This window comes from Protopterus annectens, chromosome 1.part1, assembly GCF_019279795.1.
Source record: "Protopterus annectens isolate FY-2018-M chromosome 1.part1, PAN1.0, whole genome shotgun sequence".
NCBI classification, from domain to species: Eukaryota; Metazoa; Chordata; order Ceratodontiformes; family Protopteridae; genus Protopterus; species Protopterus annectens.
In genome coordinates, this window is record NC_056726.1 from 1,875,667,989 (window position 1) to 1,875,684,747 (window position 16,759).

The window sequence follows — 16,759 nt, forward strand, 5'->3', positions numbered from 1 at the left end:
TTTTTTGACCTGGCAAAAATCCTGGCTAGTGTTTGTCAAATATTGTAAAATATCTGCCGCAAAAATTCTCTTCCCTGATGTAGACAAATGCACACCATCCTGTCTGAACATGTGTGCCCAAAAGAAGGCTTGGATGCTCTACACATTTCCATTTTTTAAAACGGGACATTTTTTCCATGTAGGTGTTTATCCAAAAAATCTTTTCATTCACAGTGACCTGACTATCCTTTCTGTAGGTGATTTGTGAAAAATATGTCCTAACACCAGTACAAGCTATACTATCTAGGAGGGCTGTCCGTTCCCGACTAACAGTCAGAGAATCTTTGTTGGTGACATCATTTGTACCAACATGAATAAATACATATCCATACTTCCTTACATTAAGGGGTTCCAAGGCTTGTTTCACATCTTCTATTTTTACTCCTGGCAAGCATAACACTACTCGATGTTCATTATCATCTCTACAAATATAAGAATCACTTCCTCTAATAACTGAATCTCCAATTACAAGAATATCTTTGCTGACCATCTCTGAAGAATCTTCAGCTTCTAATACAGTAATTTCTGCTCTGTCAGTTGCTATGAAGGATAGATCTTCATCACCATTAGTCTTATTAATTGTACTGTTTTTATTGAGTATTAAATTCTCATCCAGCTGACATTGTAAATCCACAGCTTGAGCCATGTAGTCAACATCTGTCTTTCTCTTCTTTTTTCTTACAGTAATGTTCTTCAATCCTTTCACGTTCAGTTTTGATTTCTTCCTTTTCACCTGCCCCTTGCCTCTTTTTTCTACCATTTCCATTGGAAAGGTGATGCCTTTTTCTGTAGACTGTTTTCTGATGGACAGATATCTTCATTCCCTGTCACCAGTGTGTCACATAAAGCAGAATCCTTTTTACTACGTATTCTCTTTCCTTTACAGTCATTAGTCAGTTTCTTTTTCTTCCTTATTTGTTGAGAACTTCTTCCTTTCTTTCTTTTCTTTTTATTTCCTTCTAAACAAACTGGATCCTCAGATTGCTGAGTACTTGCATCCACAATTCCATAGTTCTCACGGGCCTCATCATGTTTCATAGGAGTTGAATGCTCTTTGCAGAAAATAGATGCATCATTTCCTAAATCTGTTCTATTTGTTTCATGCCTAACATTATTTAGTTGATCAGTCCAGTCATTAATATATGATACAACAGTTCTCCAAGCCATGCCAATTGCACATGTGCAATCATCAAGTCGAGATTTGCTTCTAACAATGGTAAGCAAATCATCCAACTTTTGACACGAGGAACAAAGATCACCAGTGTTATCAGCTGTTACCTTTAAATATGCATAGCATTTATTATACTGTACAGGATACTTGTGCATTAGCAAATCGTTAATTGCATACTCATTTAAGGAATCCATATTCAGCTTTAATTGAATAAAATATTGCAAAGGAAAAAAATTACAGTCAGCAAAGAAGTCAAAGGAACTTAAATCAACTTCTTTGACAAAAATTATACCAGCAATATCCAACTAAATAATAAAATACAATAAAGTTGTTCTGACCATACAAGTTCTACCAGCCAGACAGAAGTAATAATTTCTTTGTCTGCTCACTATAGCTTGCAGTCGCACCTCCTTTTAACAGTAAAAATAAATAAAACTTCTCTTACCCGTCAACTCCACAACAAATCACAAACCAAGACAGGATTGTTTTGATATGCTCAGAATGTTCCTCTCTGCAGTCTATGTAAATTTGTAGCTGTCTAGGCCCCTTGTGGTGGCTAGAGCTTGCCTGTCCAAAACCTATCCCTTTCTCACAACCAAAAGTGAAACTAAAGGTAAAACAACAAAATATGAATCAAAGTAAAGCTTGTTAATAAGCAGTCTCTTCCTACCTACAAACAGTTAAAAGTAGTGATAACAAATACAAGTTCCTGCTGTTCTAGATTTCCTTGCTTCAGTTTTTCAATAAAGGGCTAGTTTTTCGACTATCAAACTTCAGTTAGCAGCCATTTTGAATTATCATCCTGGTGATACTTCCCACCCTAGCTTTTTCTAAACTGTGCTAAGCATTCCTTAAAGGTACCTTTCTGTTTAGACCTCCAGTTAAAGACCCTACTCCACCTGGGATCTTAACTCTGTTACTGTAAGGTTTGACTCTGACTCCTTTTGAACCCTTGGCCAAGTCTTAGTTAAAGTTTCTCTCCTGGAAAATATTTTTGATAGTGGCCATTACATCAGTGAGGCAAGTTTCTAAACTCCAAGCACTCTCTCGAAAATCTCCTTCTTTGGTTTTCCACAAAGATACAATCACTTTACATAGTAATCCATCTTTTCTTCCCAAAGTACCATCAGAGGCAAACATCAGTCAAGTCATTGGTTTGCCTGTGTTCTTCCCTAATTTTTCTAGCAAAGGTGAATACGTGCGTCATCTCGTAGACGTGCATAGACAGCTCTGCTTTTTATCTATTTATTTATTGACATTTGTTGACCGGGAAAGTCCAATGGGACAGAAACCCATTTTCAGTGGAGGCCCGGGGAGAAAAGTTCCACCAGCATTACAAAATTGAAAAGTTTTAACAAGTTTAACAAAAGTTACAGATATGAGAGGCAAACATAGTGCAATTCAGCATTTCATAGGGTTTACATTAGTATGCATTAGGAGTCATTAAATACAGATAGAAAAAAAGTTACATATGTAGAACAGTATGGACATTAAAACAGTACAATCTGTAGTGTGAATAAAGAAAAATGCATAGTAGATATAATAACCAGTCTTACAATTTCTTTTTTATAAGTTGCACCATCCTAATATTTAGTTAATGGGCAGGATGGATTATTTAGGTAATGTGATTTTAGAGCTATCTTAAAGGCTTTTATATGGTCAATTTGGGTTATTTGAGATGGTAAGTTCCATAATTTGGTGATGCTATGGGAGTGCAGACATTGTTCTGCTCTTTTGTTGGGTTTTGTTATGGTTAGCAGGTATTTGCAGGAGGATCTTGGTGTTCTGGTAGGAGCATATGTTTGTAGGAGTGAATTGAGTGCTGGGCAGTCATTGGGTTTGAAGATTAGTTTGTGGGCTAAGGTTAGTTGGGTATATTGGAGAAGGTGGGAAAACTCTAGCCAGTTCAGCTCAGTGATAGCTAGGCAATGATGAGAATGGTAAGGTTTTCCAGAGGCAAATTTGGCTGTTTTATAATAGCAAGACTGTAGTTTATTATTAAGAGTTGAGTGAAGGTTAGTAAAAATGGCACTACCATATAAAAGGGAGGGGATGAGTAATGTACTGGCAAGTTTTGTTTTGATGTAGTTATCCAGGTAAAGCTTGTGGCGAATATACCAGTCCCTACCCAAACTGCAAAAAGTCACACAGGAAGCCTTTTCCTTTGTTGAAACTTGGTTATCCGATGTCCAGTTAATACTCAACCCAAACAAAACTAAACTACTCATCTTCCAACCCACCAAACATACTCAAAACAACTCTCACTTTAACATCACAGCAAAAGACAACACCACTATACACCCAACAGAACACACCAAATTGCTAGGAGTGGAAATTAGACAATAAACTAAAATTTAACATTCACATGTCCATGACCATAAGAAAAGTCCACAAAAAACTAGGAGCGTTATACAGAAACAAGCAACTTCTCACCAAAGCAGCAAAGATTTCAGTAGCAAATTCCTACCTTATCTCCACCCTTTTTTATGACTCTCCAATATATACCAACCTAACGCAATGCGATCTAAACAAGCTAGAGACCTGCTACAACAAAATTGCCAAATTTTTCCACAGGGGCATCCTATCGTAGTCACCACAGTCTGTCACTTGCTGAACTGGGCTGGCTTGAACTCCCTCACCTCCTTCAGTGGTATCAACTCACACTCGCCCACAAACTAGTAAACCATCCACTAAATGTCCCATCCCTCCAGAATATACTCCAACCCAATCGCACCACCAGACTACTAAGATCCAGCAACAAAAATCACTTGCAGATCACTAAAGCCAAAAACTGTGCTGGTGAAGCACTATTCTCTTGCGCCATAGCCAAATTATGGGACTCCCTCCGTATCATCATGCACCCACTTCAAAATCTTTACTAAAGGTGCACCTAAAAACATGCTTGCTATGCCCTTGCAACTCCCACTCTAATATCATCCACCCACTACCTACCTTGATTATAGCAAGCTCGGATGCTCATAAGCCTACTACTTATTATACAGCAGGAACTTCTTATTGTAACAATTGATGTTAAGTGGTTTCTTTTGCCTTCATTCTAACTGGTTGGGTTCGGAGCCGATCTTCGGCTCCGACTCGGCCATTTTCTAAAGCTCGAGAACTATTTACTGGCTCGAGGCCTCCCTATATCCCACAATGCCTGGCGCTAGATCCCCAGATCTCGTTTGCCACTTCAGCTACGAGGTTGCGCTTTACTGGCTCAGGTCGTATTCATCTTTTTGTCATAATTGGTTGTTAAATTTTAGTACATATTTCAAGCTTTTTTGTTCTTAGCAGTGTAGTACTGTTAGATTAGTTGTAGTACCTGTGTTTTCTGCCTTTTAGGAAACTCATTTTAATTAGAGAGTCCCCCGCCCCCCCCCCATCTCCCTAAAGTAGGCCGTTTAAATTTAGAGGCTATCCCCTTCCCTTTTATAAACCTTTTTCCAGTAGGAAGTAGTGTTTAGCCTTTGTAGTTTAAGATAATTTTCATTTTACTTTTGCTAGTATTGTTACTCTCTTTAATTTTTCTGTGTGAAGGTGTGGGACTAGTGTGTGTGTGTGTGTGTGTGTGTGTGTGTGTGTGTGCGTGTGTTTATTTACACTAGTCTAATATTCTTCAGTTGGTATCCCTTTTTCTTTAGCATGTCTAAGGATACCAAGGTGTCAGGGTTCAAGAAGTGTGACTCGTGCTGTCAGAAAATGTCTCTGACAGACTGTCACACTTCTTGTGTTTATTGTTTGGACGCCGTACACCTGCAGGACTCTTGCTCGGTATGTCATGCCTTTAGTCTGAGAGTCCTGCAGGAGCAAAGGAACAAGTTGATTCTCAGGGGGTTACTTAAACCCGAGGGTTCTCCGGCAAAGTCTCAGCCAGCGAAAACCCCTAAGCCCACCAAGCTGTCAGCTCCCAGGATGGAGCCGTCGACAGGTAGAGCATCTGCTTCTATTTCGGTTCCGGCCGGAACCGAAGTATCTAAATCTCACTCAGCTCCGACCTTGGTGTCGGAACCGTCAGGAAGCCGTAAGCGATCTAGGTCGCCATCCCTAGAGTCGATTCGCTCAGCTCCGGGGTCGCCCTTACTACAATCTGAATGGAGCCATCGGTCCCATTCTTCTCGGTCCTCGAGGCTATCCGATCATGACTTGGAGAGAGTGGTTAGTAGACTCCTCAAATCGCAGGTCCTGGCTAAAATGTTAACTAGCCCTCCTCATCAGGCTGTGGCTGCTCCTGTTTCTGAAGTAGTTCCTCTGACTCCTCCTGCCAGTTCGGAGCCGGAGTTTGTTGGGACTCGGATCTTGGAAATGTCGGCGCCGATGCTTCCGCTTTCGGCTCTGTTGTCTGCTCTGATTTCTTCAATAGTTCCGTCCTTTGAGGGATCTGGGTGCCGAGACTCCCTCGTCGGCTCCGAGGAGGTGAGTGGCATCAGACCCTTGTCCGACCCCGTTTTCCCTCTCGGAGCCTCGGCGCAGGTAAGCTATGCTCCTACATCGGCCTCGGAGCCATCCCTTTTGGTGCCGGGGAGGATTCCTGTCTCTTCGGAGCGGGGCCCTTCTTCTCTGCTGGACAGGGGCGCCTTCGAGGTCATGAGGAGCGTGCTGACTTCCGAGTCTGCACCTCGATCAGCCCCTTCAGCTCCTCCCCCTAGGGTGCCTGCTTAGGTCTCTGCCCCTCCTCCAGACCCCAAGCCAGGGAATCAAACGCTCCAGGTCACCCCACTGGGTGTATCTTCCTCTTCTGAGGCATCCCCTGAGATTTCAGCGGAGCCCCCTCGTAAGAGGAAATGTAAGAGGAAACATGTTGACTCCCCCGAGTTTGTCATCAGATACCGACTTGGAGGATTCGGAAGGGTCCCCAAGATCCCCCTCTGAAGATATCTCATTCTCAGACATCCTTGAGATCCTTAGGCAGAGGGGGAACTGGACTGCCCTTAACCCTTCTGAGGACGAGTCTGTATTTGTGGACGCGTTTGGTTCTCGCCCCTCCACCTCCTGGGTGTCTCCGCCTTTCGATCCATTGATGGAAGTAGTGGCTCGAAAGGTGTGGCAAGTCCCGGACACACTGGAACCAACCCCCCGAAGGCCCACTAAGTTTATTACGGCCCCTCGAGATAAACAGTTTTTGACAAAGGGTGTCCCCGTTGATGCCATGGCGGTAGCAGCGGCCACAAAAAAGGAGTTGGCTGACACTTCTATACCTGTCAATCCCCCTAATAGAGTCTAGGACGATGGACAGATACGGGAAGCGGATGTTTTCTTCAGTGACCTTCTCCATGCGGTCGCTGAATTACTTGTGCCACTTCACCTGCCTACAGCGAGATGATCTCAAGGAGCTAAGTGATACCCTTCAAGATCCATCAGCTGCAGGGGCTCAAGGACAAGATTAACTCCCAGCTGGCGACTCTTAATTCTATCGTCAACTCCTCCATGCGGCTCATTTCGTATTCATAGATTAGTACTAAGCTAACTGCCCTTGTGAGTCATTTTAAGCCTAGCCAATTATCCCTTGTGAGACTGAAACCTTGTGTTTGTAAGGCAAACACTTTAATCATTAGGCCATCCTCCCAACCGGCTGATGGGGCGATTAGGGCCGCAGGCACAGGCGTGGCTTTGAGAAGACATGCCTGGATGCGGTTATGTAACTTTGGTGATCCCTTCAAGGTGTCCTTCACCAGTACCCCTTTTGATGGTTCGGCTCTGTTTGGACCTCAAGTGAAAGATACCCTTACCAGGTGTGAGCAGGAAGGCAAGACTCTCTCTGCCGTGGGAGTCTGTTTTTCCACTCCCTCTAGACCATTCTGTAAAGGTCAGAAGAGTGGAAAGATGTGGTTCCGGAAACCCCAGGGAGCTGTGCCTGACACACGTGGTGAGTTTTCCTCCAGAGGCAGAGGAGGGAACAACAATAGATGCCTCCCACGGGGCAGAGGGGGTCCACAGAATCAGGGCAGCAGAGAATCTTTCTCTGACCAGCGCTTCCAGCACCTCTGAGGGGCTGCCCGGCTGTCCGCCTTCGGAGGCAGTCGGGGGAAGGTTGTCTCTGTACCCAGAAGCCCGGCGTCTCATCACAAAAGACAGATGGGTATGGTCTATCATATCCGGAGGTTACAAAATCCCTTTTGTCCACACCCCTTTAAAATCAAACATTCCCATCCCAGATGTTCCACCTGGTCTAAGGGAACAGGCAGTACAAGAAATTTCAAAACTGCTAAAACGGGCCATCCAGCAAGTCCTAGCAGACCAGCAAGGATCTGGAATTTACTCAAAGTTCTTTTTGGTACAAAAAAGACAGGGGACTGGAGACCCATTTTGGATCTCAGCAGGCTAAACAAGTCTGTTCAAAGAACGAAGTTCCGGATGGTCACGCTTCAGTCCATTCTACCCTTTTTGGGCCAGGACAATTGGATGTGCTCCATAGATCTTCAGGATGCGTACTACCATATCAAAATGGACAGGCATCCCAGAAGGTTTCTCCTCTTCCAGCTGGGAGCCAGTCATTACCAGTTCAGAGCCCTGCCCTTTGGTCTCACCACAGCCCCCAGGGTTGTTCACCAAATGCATGGCAGTGGTTACCGCTCACCTGAGACAGCAAGGATTCCAGGTGTTTCCATATCTAGATGACTGGCTCCTTACTGCTACCATCAGACATCAATTGCTGAGAGCCAGGGACTATACCATCCAAACATGCTCCAACCTAGGTATCTCAATAAATTTCGAAAAGTCTGCATTGTTGCCTTGTCAGTCTTTAACCTTTATAGGCGCAAGATTAAATACGAAAGATCTGTCTGCAAGACTTCCAATAGACAGAGTGGCAGACATTCGCCGACATGTACAGGTATTATTAGGATGCAGAAAGATTCAGGCCTGATTTGTCCTAAAAACCTTGGGTCTCATGGCAGCAGCGATCATATTAGTTCCCCTGGCTCGTTTTCACATGAGGATTCTCCAGTGAATGCTTTTCACCCAATGGTCCTTTCAACAACTTCCTGTGTCTCACAAGATAATAATCACGCAGTCTTGCAAAGACCACTTGGCTTGGTGGATGGTCTCCCCATCAGTACCCCAGGGCAGACCATTTGTCCTTCCTCCTCCAGTTGCCACGGTGACCATGGATGCCTCCCTGATCGGGTGGGGGGGGGGCATTTTCAGGGCAGGACTGTCCAGGGCACCTGGCAACCCCACGAGTACCACTTGCACATAAATGTCTTGGAGATGAGGGCGGTGCTTTTAGCGTTGCAAGCTCTTCAGAACTCTCTACCCACTGGGATCATTGCAATTCACACAGACAATATGTCTGTAGTGTGGTACATCAACAAACAGGGCGGAACCAAGTCCTTTCCCTTATGTCGAGAAGCACTCAGACTATGGCAGTGGGCGATCTCCTCTCAACCGTTTCTGACAGCAACTCACATCCCTGGGAAGTCCACTGTCATAGCGGACAAGCTAAGCAGAGCTATTCTCATGCCTCACGAGTGGTCTCTCAATTGGACAGTAGTGGACAAGATCTTCCGCAAATGGGGTCAGCCTTGCTGCGACCTTTTCACAACTCCTCTCAACAGCAAGTGAGACAGTTTCTGCCCTCTCTTCCCTCTTCCCGGACACTCCCTCAGAGATGCTCTAGTTCACGATTGGCCCCAGGGACTTCTGTATGCATTCCCACCCTTTCCTCTAATTCCCAATCTAATTCAGAAAGCTACCGTGCTGGGTTGCAAGATGATCCTCATTGCCCCCTACTGGCCTCGACAAATCTGGTTCCCGTTCCTGCATCATCACCTTCTAGAGCAGCCTTGGAATCTGGACCCAGTTCTGGACCTCCTGATCCATCAGTCGGGCAGGCTGCATCAATCTCTTCACTCTCTCAACCTCACTGCTTGGTTGCTCCACTTCCAACCTTAGCCAGGCTTCTCAGTATTTCCCATTCTGTGCGTGAGATTATAATTTCTTCGCACAAACCTACAATCAGGAAGACTTTTGCTAGTAAGTGGAGACGTTTCTCTTTCTGGACAGAGGCTAGAAATATAGATCCTTTTACAGCCCCTGTCCATAACGTTCTAGACTTTTTAGCAGAACTTTTTCAAGCGGGCTCATCTTCTGCCACCATTAGAGTTCAATTAGCAGCAATCTCAAATTTCCATACAGGCCTGTCAGAACCCAGCATCATGTCCCATAAGCTTTGCAAAGCTTTTCTTAAAGGAACAGTTTTGCTCAGGCCTCCAGTGAGAGATCCCCCGCCTCCGTGGGACTTGAATTTGAATCTAGCTTCCTTGATAATGCCTCCTTTTGAACCGGCAGCTTCCTGTTCCTTGAAATTGCTTTCTTGGAAAACCCTCTTTTTGGTGGCCATTACTTCAGCGAGGAGAGTTTCTGAACGTCAAGCCCTATGTGTTCGTCCTCCTTACCTAATTTTCCATAAGGATAGGGTTTCACTCAGGACTAATCCTTTGTTCCTTCCTAAGGTCCCCTCCGAAAATAATTTGAATCAATCCATTGATCTACCAGTCTTTTTTCCAAATTATTCCAACAAAGCTGAATACAAATTACACCAGTTGGATGTTCATAGGCAATTATGTTTCTATTTGCATAGGACTGAGCAAATAAGGAAATCAGACCAACTCTTCCTGTCCTATGCGAAGGGTAAGCAGGGTCAACCAGTGTTTAAAGTAACCTCATCCAGGTGGTTGTCCTCTATTACCCTTATTTATCAGTTGAGGAATAAAGAACTCCCTGCTAAACCTAAAGGCCACTCTACTAGGGCTTTAGCTACATCGGTAGCCTTTCAAGCAAGACTACCAATGGAAGCCATTTGTGCCACGGCCACATGGGCCACTCCTCATACCTTCATTTCACATTATAAATTGGATGTGGCCTCTAGGAGTAGAGCTGATTTTGGTTCCACTGTGCTCAAGAGTCTGTTCCGATGAGCCACCCAGGACTAAGGTGCTAGGGACTCTGTCCCAACCAGCAAGAATGAAGGCGAGAGAAACAACTTAACATTAAGAAGTTATGCACCTACCATAACGTTCCATGTTAGTTGTCTTCTTCTCGCCTTCTTTCTTGCATCCCACCTTCCATCCCCCTAGCCTAGATAGACCGAGAAGAGTCCTCCTACGAGTCTTGTCTCTGGCTGAGGCTTACCCGTTTTATGTCCTCTATCTCTTCTTTAGCTATAGCTGAAGTCTTACTATTGGGACTGTTGTCCTCTTGTATTGTTATGGTGTTAGGTCTTTCAAACGAGATCTGGGGATCTAGTGCCAGGCATTGTGGGATATAGGGAGGCCTCGAGCCAGTAAATAGCTCTCGAGCTTTAGAAAATGGCCGAGTCGGAGCCGAAGATCGGCTCCGAACCCAACCAGCAAGAAAGAAGGCGTAGCATAGAACGTTATGGTAGGTACGTAACTTCTTATTAATGTCTGTTATATACTTCGCAGATAAAGATTCTAGTTGTCTACTGATGTGTTATGTTCTTCATCTGTAACTATGTTTGTAATTGTTAATTGCTATGTTAATCATCATAGGATCATAGGATCATAGATTAGTACTAAGCTAATTGCCCTTGTGAGCCATTTTAAGCCTAGCCAATTATCCCATGTGAGACTCAAACCTTGCACCTTGTCTTTGTAAGGCAAACACCTTAACCATTAGGCCACCCTCCCAACCCCTCAAATAATCAGATTATTTGCTATGTAAATCCAATGTAACTACTGTCTGTATATTTTAACTGTGAGCTTTTCTTCCCAAGCCTTCGCTGAAAATTATTGCATTGAGGATATGTGGTTCATAAGTGAGTTTTGTTGTCTGTTATGCCTAGCAGTTTGGCTGTTTTCACTATTTCAATACCATCCTTAGCAAAATTTTGAAGTCAATGTCAGGTGATTTTGTAGAGAAAAATAAAAGTTTAGTTTTTTGGGGGTTTAACATAAGTTGTACACTAATAAGCCATGATTCGATAGAAGTAAAGGCATTTTGCGCAACTATGAAGAGATCTGAGAAATTGTTGGAGGTGGATATTAGCGTAGAATCATTGGCATATTGGATGAGGTTTTGGATGCGGGGAGCTTTGTGAAGATCATTGATGAAGGTATTAAACAGTAGTGGTCCTACAGTGGATCTTTGTGGGACCCCTATGTTGTTAGCTTGGTAATTAGATTGTACATTATGCCACCATACTGATTGTTCCCTATTGTGTAGGTAAGAGGTAAACCATTTAAAGGATTTTGGGGACTATCCTAATTTTGATAGTTGATTTAGTAGTTTAGTATGTGATACTGTGTCAAAAGCCTTAGATAAGTCCAGTAAAGATTACTGAGGTAGGATGACCAGCATCTATGGCTTTGTTAACAGTGTCGGAGAAAGAGAGTAGGGCAGTGACAGCTATGCCCTGGACGGAACCCATGTTGGGTAGGGGGTAGAAGAGCAGTTATCAGAGAGATCTTTAAACAGTTGTGTGTGAACACATTTTTTGAGGATTTTTGATAGTGGAGAGAGTATAGAGATAGGGTGATAGTTTGGTCATGGGAGTTTCCACCTTTGTGTAGTGGCATAATGGATTTTTTCCTTAAATTGGGAACATAGGATTCTGAGATAGTGATTTATAAGACTGCTAACTGGATATCCAGTTGCGCTAGTTTCATATATTCTGGGGGAAGATTAAATGCAGTAAGTGAGCAAGATTTGAGTTTAAGAGCTTCAAGATCAGAGAGGTGGGCACAGGTTGGACTGTAAAGGAGTAGGCTGATGGAGTATTAGTTTCATTATTTACGGGGGGGGGGAGTTTTTAGCAAGTAGTGGGTAAGTAGTATATTGGTGGTTTGTGTTTGGGTCAGGTGGCGAGTCTTTGAGTAGCTTTTGAATGGGGGAGATGAAATGGGTGTTAGTCATGTGAAATTTGTTGTTAAGTCTTTTCCAGTGCAGTGGATGGATTTTGTAAGGTGCCTGGGTTAAGTAGAGTGGAGACAGACCTAAAACTTTTTAGGATTGTTATATGAGATTGATAGTTTAGAGGAAAAGTAATCCTTTTTATCCTGTATCACTAACGTTTTTGCTTTGTTACAGAGTTGTTTGTAGTTGAGTTTATTCTATCTTACAGCCGTACTTTTCAGGCTTTGTCTGTAAGAAAGAGAATTTGTTTGATTTGTTTTGTTAACCAGGGGGCATGATTAATTTTTGTCCACTTAGTACGCATTGGAGTTAAGCTGTTGAGAGTATCTAAAAAGAGTTTGTTGAAATAGTCAATAGCTTCATCTAAGGGGAGTGTTTTTAGTGTGTTCCAGTTTTGAGCTTTTAAAATGCTTATAAATCTATTTTGGTCAAAGTGAGCAAGATTCCTGGAGGTTCTATGAGTGTGTTTTTGACTGCGTCCTATAGGTATATGCTGGGAGGTGGTCATTTAAGAGTGTTAGGTAGGGTAACTGAGTTTGGATAATTTTGAGGGTGGGATACTAGTATCCAATCTAAGGTTGATTCAGATTCTGTTGATACACCATGGGTAGGAGTAGTGATGAGTTGTGTGAAACTATGTAGGTTTATACTATTTGCTGGAGAGGGGGAGACTAAGTTTAACTAATTAATGTTGTTGTCTCCTAGGATTATAGTTTCAATGTGATATATTCTGGTTTATCCAGGATAAAAAGTTTTCGTGTATGTGGATATTTTGGCCTGGGGGAATGTAAATTACTGCAGTGCGTATATGTTTGTTGCTATTTATGTGAAATGATGTGAGTAAGAGTTCTAGGTTTCTGGAAGTGGGAAAGGATTTTGGGTGGGTTATTTGTAACGAGTTTTGATAGATTAATGCTACACCACCACCCTTTTAATGAAGTCTTTCGGAACAAATAATGTTACATCCTGGAGGGAGAATTTCAGTATCCGCAATATGTGGTTTTAGCCATGCCTCAGTTATTGCAACAATGTTTGGGGTGTGGGTAGTTAGCCAGGCATGATATTCAGTAATTTTATTGCATATACTGCATATGTTTGTTGTTCTTTGGTGAAGTGTTTGGTCTGTTGGGTTAGTGGTGGATCTAGGAGGGTAGAGTGGACCTACATTTGGATGGATATCTCCAGATTGTTTTAGTGAGTGAAGAAGGTGAATAATGGTGTGAGTTTGTGGTCTGTGGGATGGGTTTATGGGGTTGTAACAGGCCTAATTTAAATTTGGGAGTATGAGGTAGTAGTTTTAGTCTGGCTGAAGTAAATGTACAAGATACAAGTAGAGAGTGAGAGATATTTGAGTAACTAAGTTTGTTTAGATTTAAAGTAAGGATTTGTGTGCAGGAGATGGGCAGTGAGGGGGATATGGTAGTATGTGTGGAGGTGGTAAGTATTAATAGGAATAGAAGTATAATATGAGTCATAGTGGAAATAATGCACGGTAAGAGATGAGTTGTGTTGATTGGAGAGGCCATAATGAAACAGAATGTGGGTGGGTCTTTTCTGTTTGCTAAAGGTGGAGGGAGTTTATTGGATGATGAAGGAAAGGGAGGGGCTGAGGAGAGAATAAATCTAATGAATGTGGGGGTGGGTGGGAATGGGGGTAGGGTAGGGGAGCGAAGTGATCCCAGAGCAGGGATGAGCTGGACCTCAAAAGCTGAAAATCACCTAATTGAACTACAAAAAAAATCTCCAAGGTTTAGTAAAAATGCAGGTGAGAAAGGCATAAATACCTCACATACACTTTATATTTTGTGTTGAGTTTGGGCTGACCAGAAGGTCTATGACTCTGAGTCTGTAAACTAATGTAGTTAAAGAGATAGACTAGTTGAATAGAGAAGTATATGGCTATATACTAGGGAGAGATGCTTAGGTTCATTGATGTGTACTAGGCTAATGGCCCTGGAGCCTTTACAAGCCTAGCCCATAGGTTTACCCTGCCATCGTGCCACCCGACCTTAGTTCCAAGTGCCTCTGTCGAGTAGAGCCACTGGAGTGATCCCCAGGGTGAATTTTCTATTTCCTAGTCACTCATCAAAAGTTCTCCTGAAGGGGGCCAGTGAGGTGCTCTGCTTGACATGTACGGGAAGTCTATTCCATAGACTTCCATTAGCAACATGGTAGAGGTAAGGAGAGATGTTAACAGGCCAGGCAGTAAGGGACAGTGTGGCAGTAAAGCAGTGCAAGTACTGCGCTAAACACTACAGATGAGGATAGCATGTAATTACAGACTGTAAGGGGAAGCGCAGTGGTTAACGTAGGGTAGACATTGTATGGAGGCTATTCTGCAGCGAGCTTCCTGGAGTGAAAAGGGCTATCTATATAATAGAAGGTTTAAAAGGCTGGACATACATCAAACTTGGTGTTTTAGTTGTAGAGAGTCATCCAAAAATGTTGAAGGAAGCTCAGTCGCTGTTTATGCAGGTCAAACCTCTGAGGGTATGACTTGGGTGGGATAGTTAATGTCCTCTAGGTGCAGGGCATAATTGTTATGTTAGCAAACTTGGTGTTTCCGTTGTAGGAGGTCACCCAAAAATGCTGAAGGAAGCCCGGTTGCTGTTTATGCAGTTTAAACAGCTGAGGATATGACTTGGGAGGGATAGTTAATGTCCTCTAGGTGCAGAGCATAAGAGGAGACATGCTACAGAGGTAGTGTTCCATGCACAAGGAGAGAAGGGATTTAAAGATTATCTCTACAGAAGAAAGTTTTTTTAGCAACAAATGATCAGCTGTTCATTTCCTTTGCTCCCAGTAATTTGGGAAAACCAGTTTCCAGAGTTAACCTGGCAAAGTGGTTAACAGATTGCGTATCGTTTGCAGTCAGTGAGGTCTGTCTTTGTCCAGACCTCCGTAGGCTCACTCCACTAAATCCATGGCTACTTTATCTGCTTTCTTTTCCAGAGCGTCTGTTGATAATAATTGTGCTGCAGCCAATTGGCCCGATGCCCATACCTTTATTGGTCATAACAAGTTAGATTTGATCTCCAGAGACTGAGCTGCCTTTGGTTCTGCTGTACTCCGGAATATCCTTAAGTGAGGGTCATCCAAGGTTCTCATAGGTTGGGACTCTGTCCCATATGTTGAGGAATGAATAAAAATAACATCATTAGATATAAAAGTTATGTACTCACCATAACTATGCATCTGTGTTGTCCATTTTCATTCTTTCCCAACTTTCACCCCTCCTTCCCCCTACCCTTTCATCTGGGTGTGACCTGATGGCAATTTTGGAACCACTGTTCCAGTTTGACCTCATATCTTTCCTTTGTTTTTTTTCTCTATTAGGGCTGTAGAGAGTACATACGTTTATGGGGCAGCAAACTCGATATGAGGTATTACAAGGCTCTGAGGCATTATGGGTAAAGAGACGAGCTAGAGAGTCGGATCCAAGAGTCTAAATTAATATGGCTGAGCCAGATTCGAGGTCAGATCATAGACCCATACGTTGAGGAAGAATGAAAATGGACAACACAGATGCATAGCTTCAGTGAGTACATAAATTTTATTCTTTACCTCTAATGCCTTGTGCCTCAGGCAGGTTTCCCATTCACCCCAACCTATGTACCATCTCTTGAGTTCATTGTATATTTTGTAGTTTTGGGGCATTGCATAAACATTTAGAATAAACAAAAACTGGTAAGTGAGTGTAACTAAAAATAATGTGCAGTAAACCCATATAACACATTTAGTAATTGATTATTAGTCTCTGGTAAGAAAAGTATCAATGAACAGTACAGCAAAACAGTTAAATAGGACACCAATGCAAAATGTTTTCTGTTTTGATTTATAGTTTTTTTTTCCATGTGTGACACAATTGCTTCTGTATCTACTAATGCTTTTTCTATAATATATAATGCAGGCTGTAATTAGTTATTCCCATTAAAATTGTGCAGCAACATTTTTTTTTAAACATTGCATAATGTATTTGATATCATTTTCCACTTTTGTTCTCCATTTTCATAGGCCTTAGCTCAAGCAATCAAGGAGGCAAAGGAGCAGCATCCGGACATGTCTGTGACCAAAGTGGTAGTGCACCAGGAAACAGAAATAGACGAACAATAATTTAACATAGGTAAAAACTGGAATGGGAGAAAGCACTGGTTTTCTGTACTAAGCTTTTCATGTTAATTCATGTTCAAACTGCAAAACAGGCAACTGTGCTGTCAAAGTTTGACTATTAGAATGCGTAGCATCAATTGGAATACAATTTATATATATATCTATATCTATATATATATATATATATATATATATATATATATATATAGGTCTACTATAGTAGACCTATATATATATATATATATATATATATATATATATATATATATAGGTCTACTATAGTAGACCAACCGCTTACTTACTGAACACCCAGTTGGCCGAGACGAGAAGGCCGACACCTTCACAAGACCGACATTTCAGGCGAGGTAAGTAGCCACTTGGCCATCCTGTTGAATTTTGACCCTTACCCCTGCGGTAGTGCGTTCTCGGAGTTGATATATTTAGTTAGGGGGGTGTGGAGGTCGAAGCCCCCCATATCGGTGGGTTTAGTTTTGCTTAGGTTAGTTACTTTAAACAGGATGGTCAAGCAGTTACTTATCTCTCATGAAACGGTCTGGTGAAGTTCTT

The 16,759-nt window shown here is 42.6% G+C and overlaps 1 protein-coding gene across 11 annotated transcripts in view; it reads left to right on the top strand.

Annotated features, from left to right (window-relative positions):
* Positions 1-16,205, top strand: part of LOC122812836 (protein 4.1-like) — a gene marked incomplete at its 3' end in the record, with an annotated part of 3,376,257 nt that extends 3,360,052 nt beyond the window's left edge. For all 11 annotated transcript variants that reach the window (XM_044084885.1, XM_044084929.1, XM_044084895.1 and 8 more), the window contains 1 exon segment: positions 16,097-16,205. In XM_044084885.1, coding sequence (XP_043940820.1) covers positions 16,097-16,195 — 99 coding nt within the window.
* Positions 16,206-16,759: the final 554 nt, after the last annotated feature.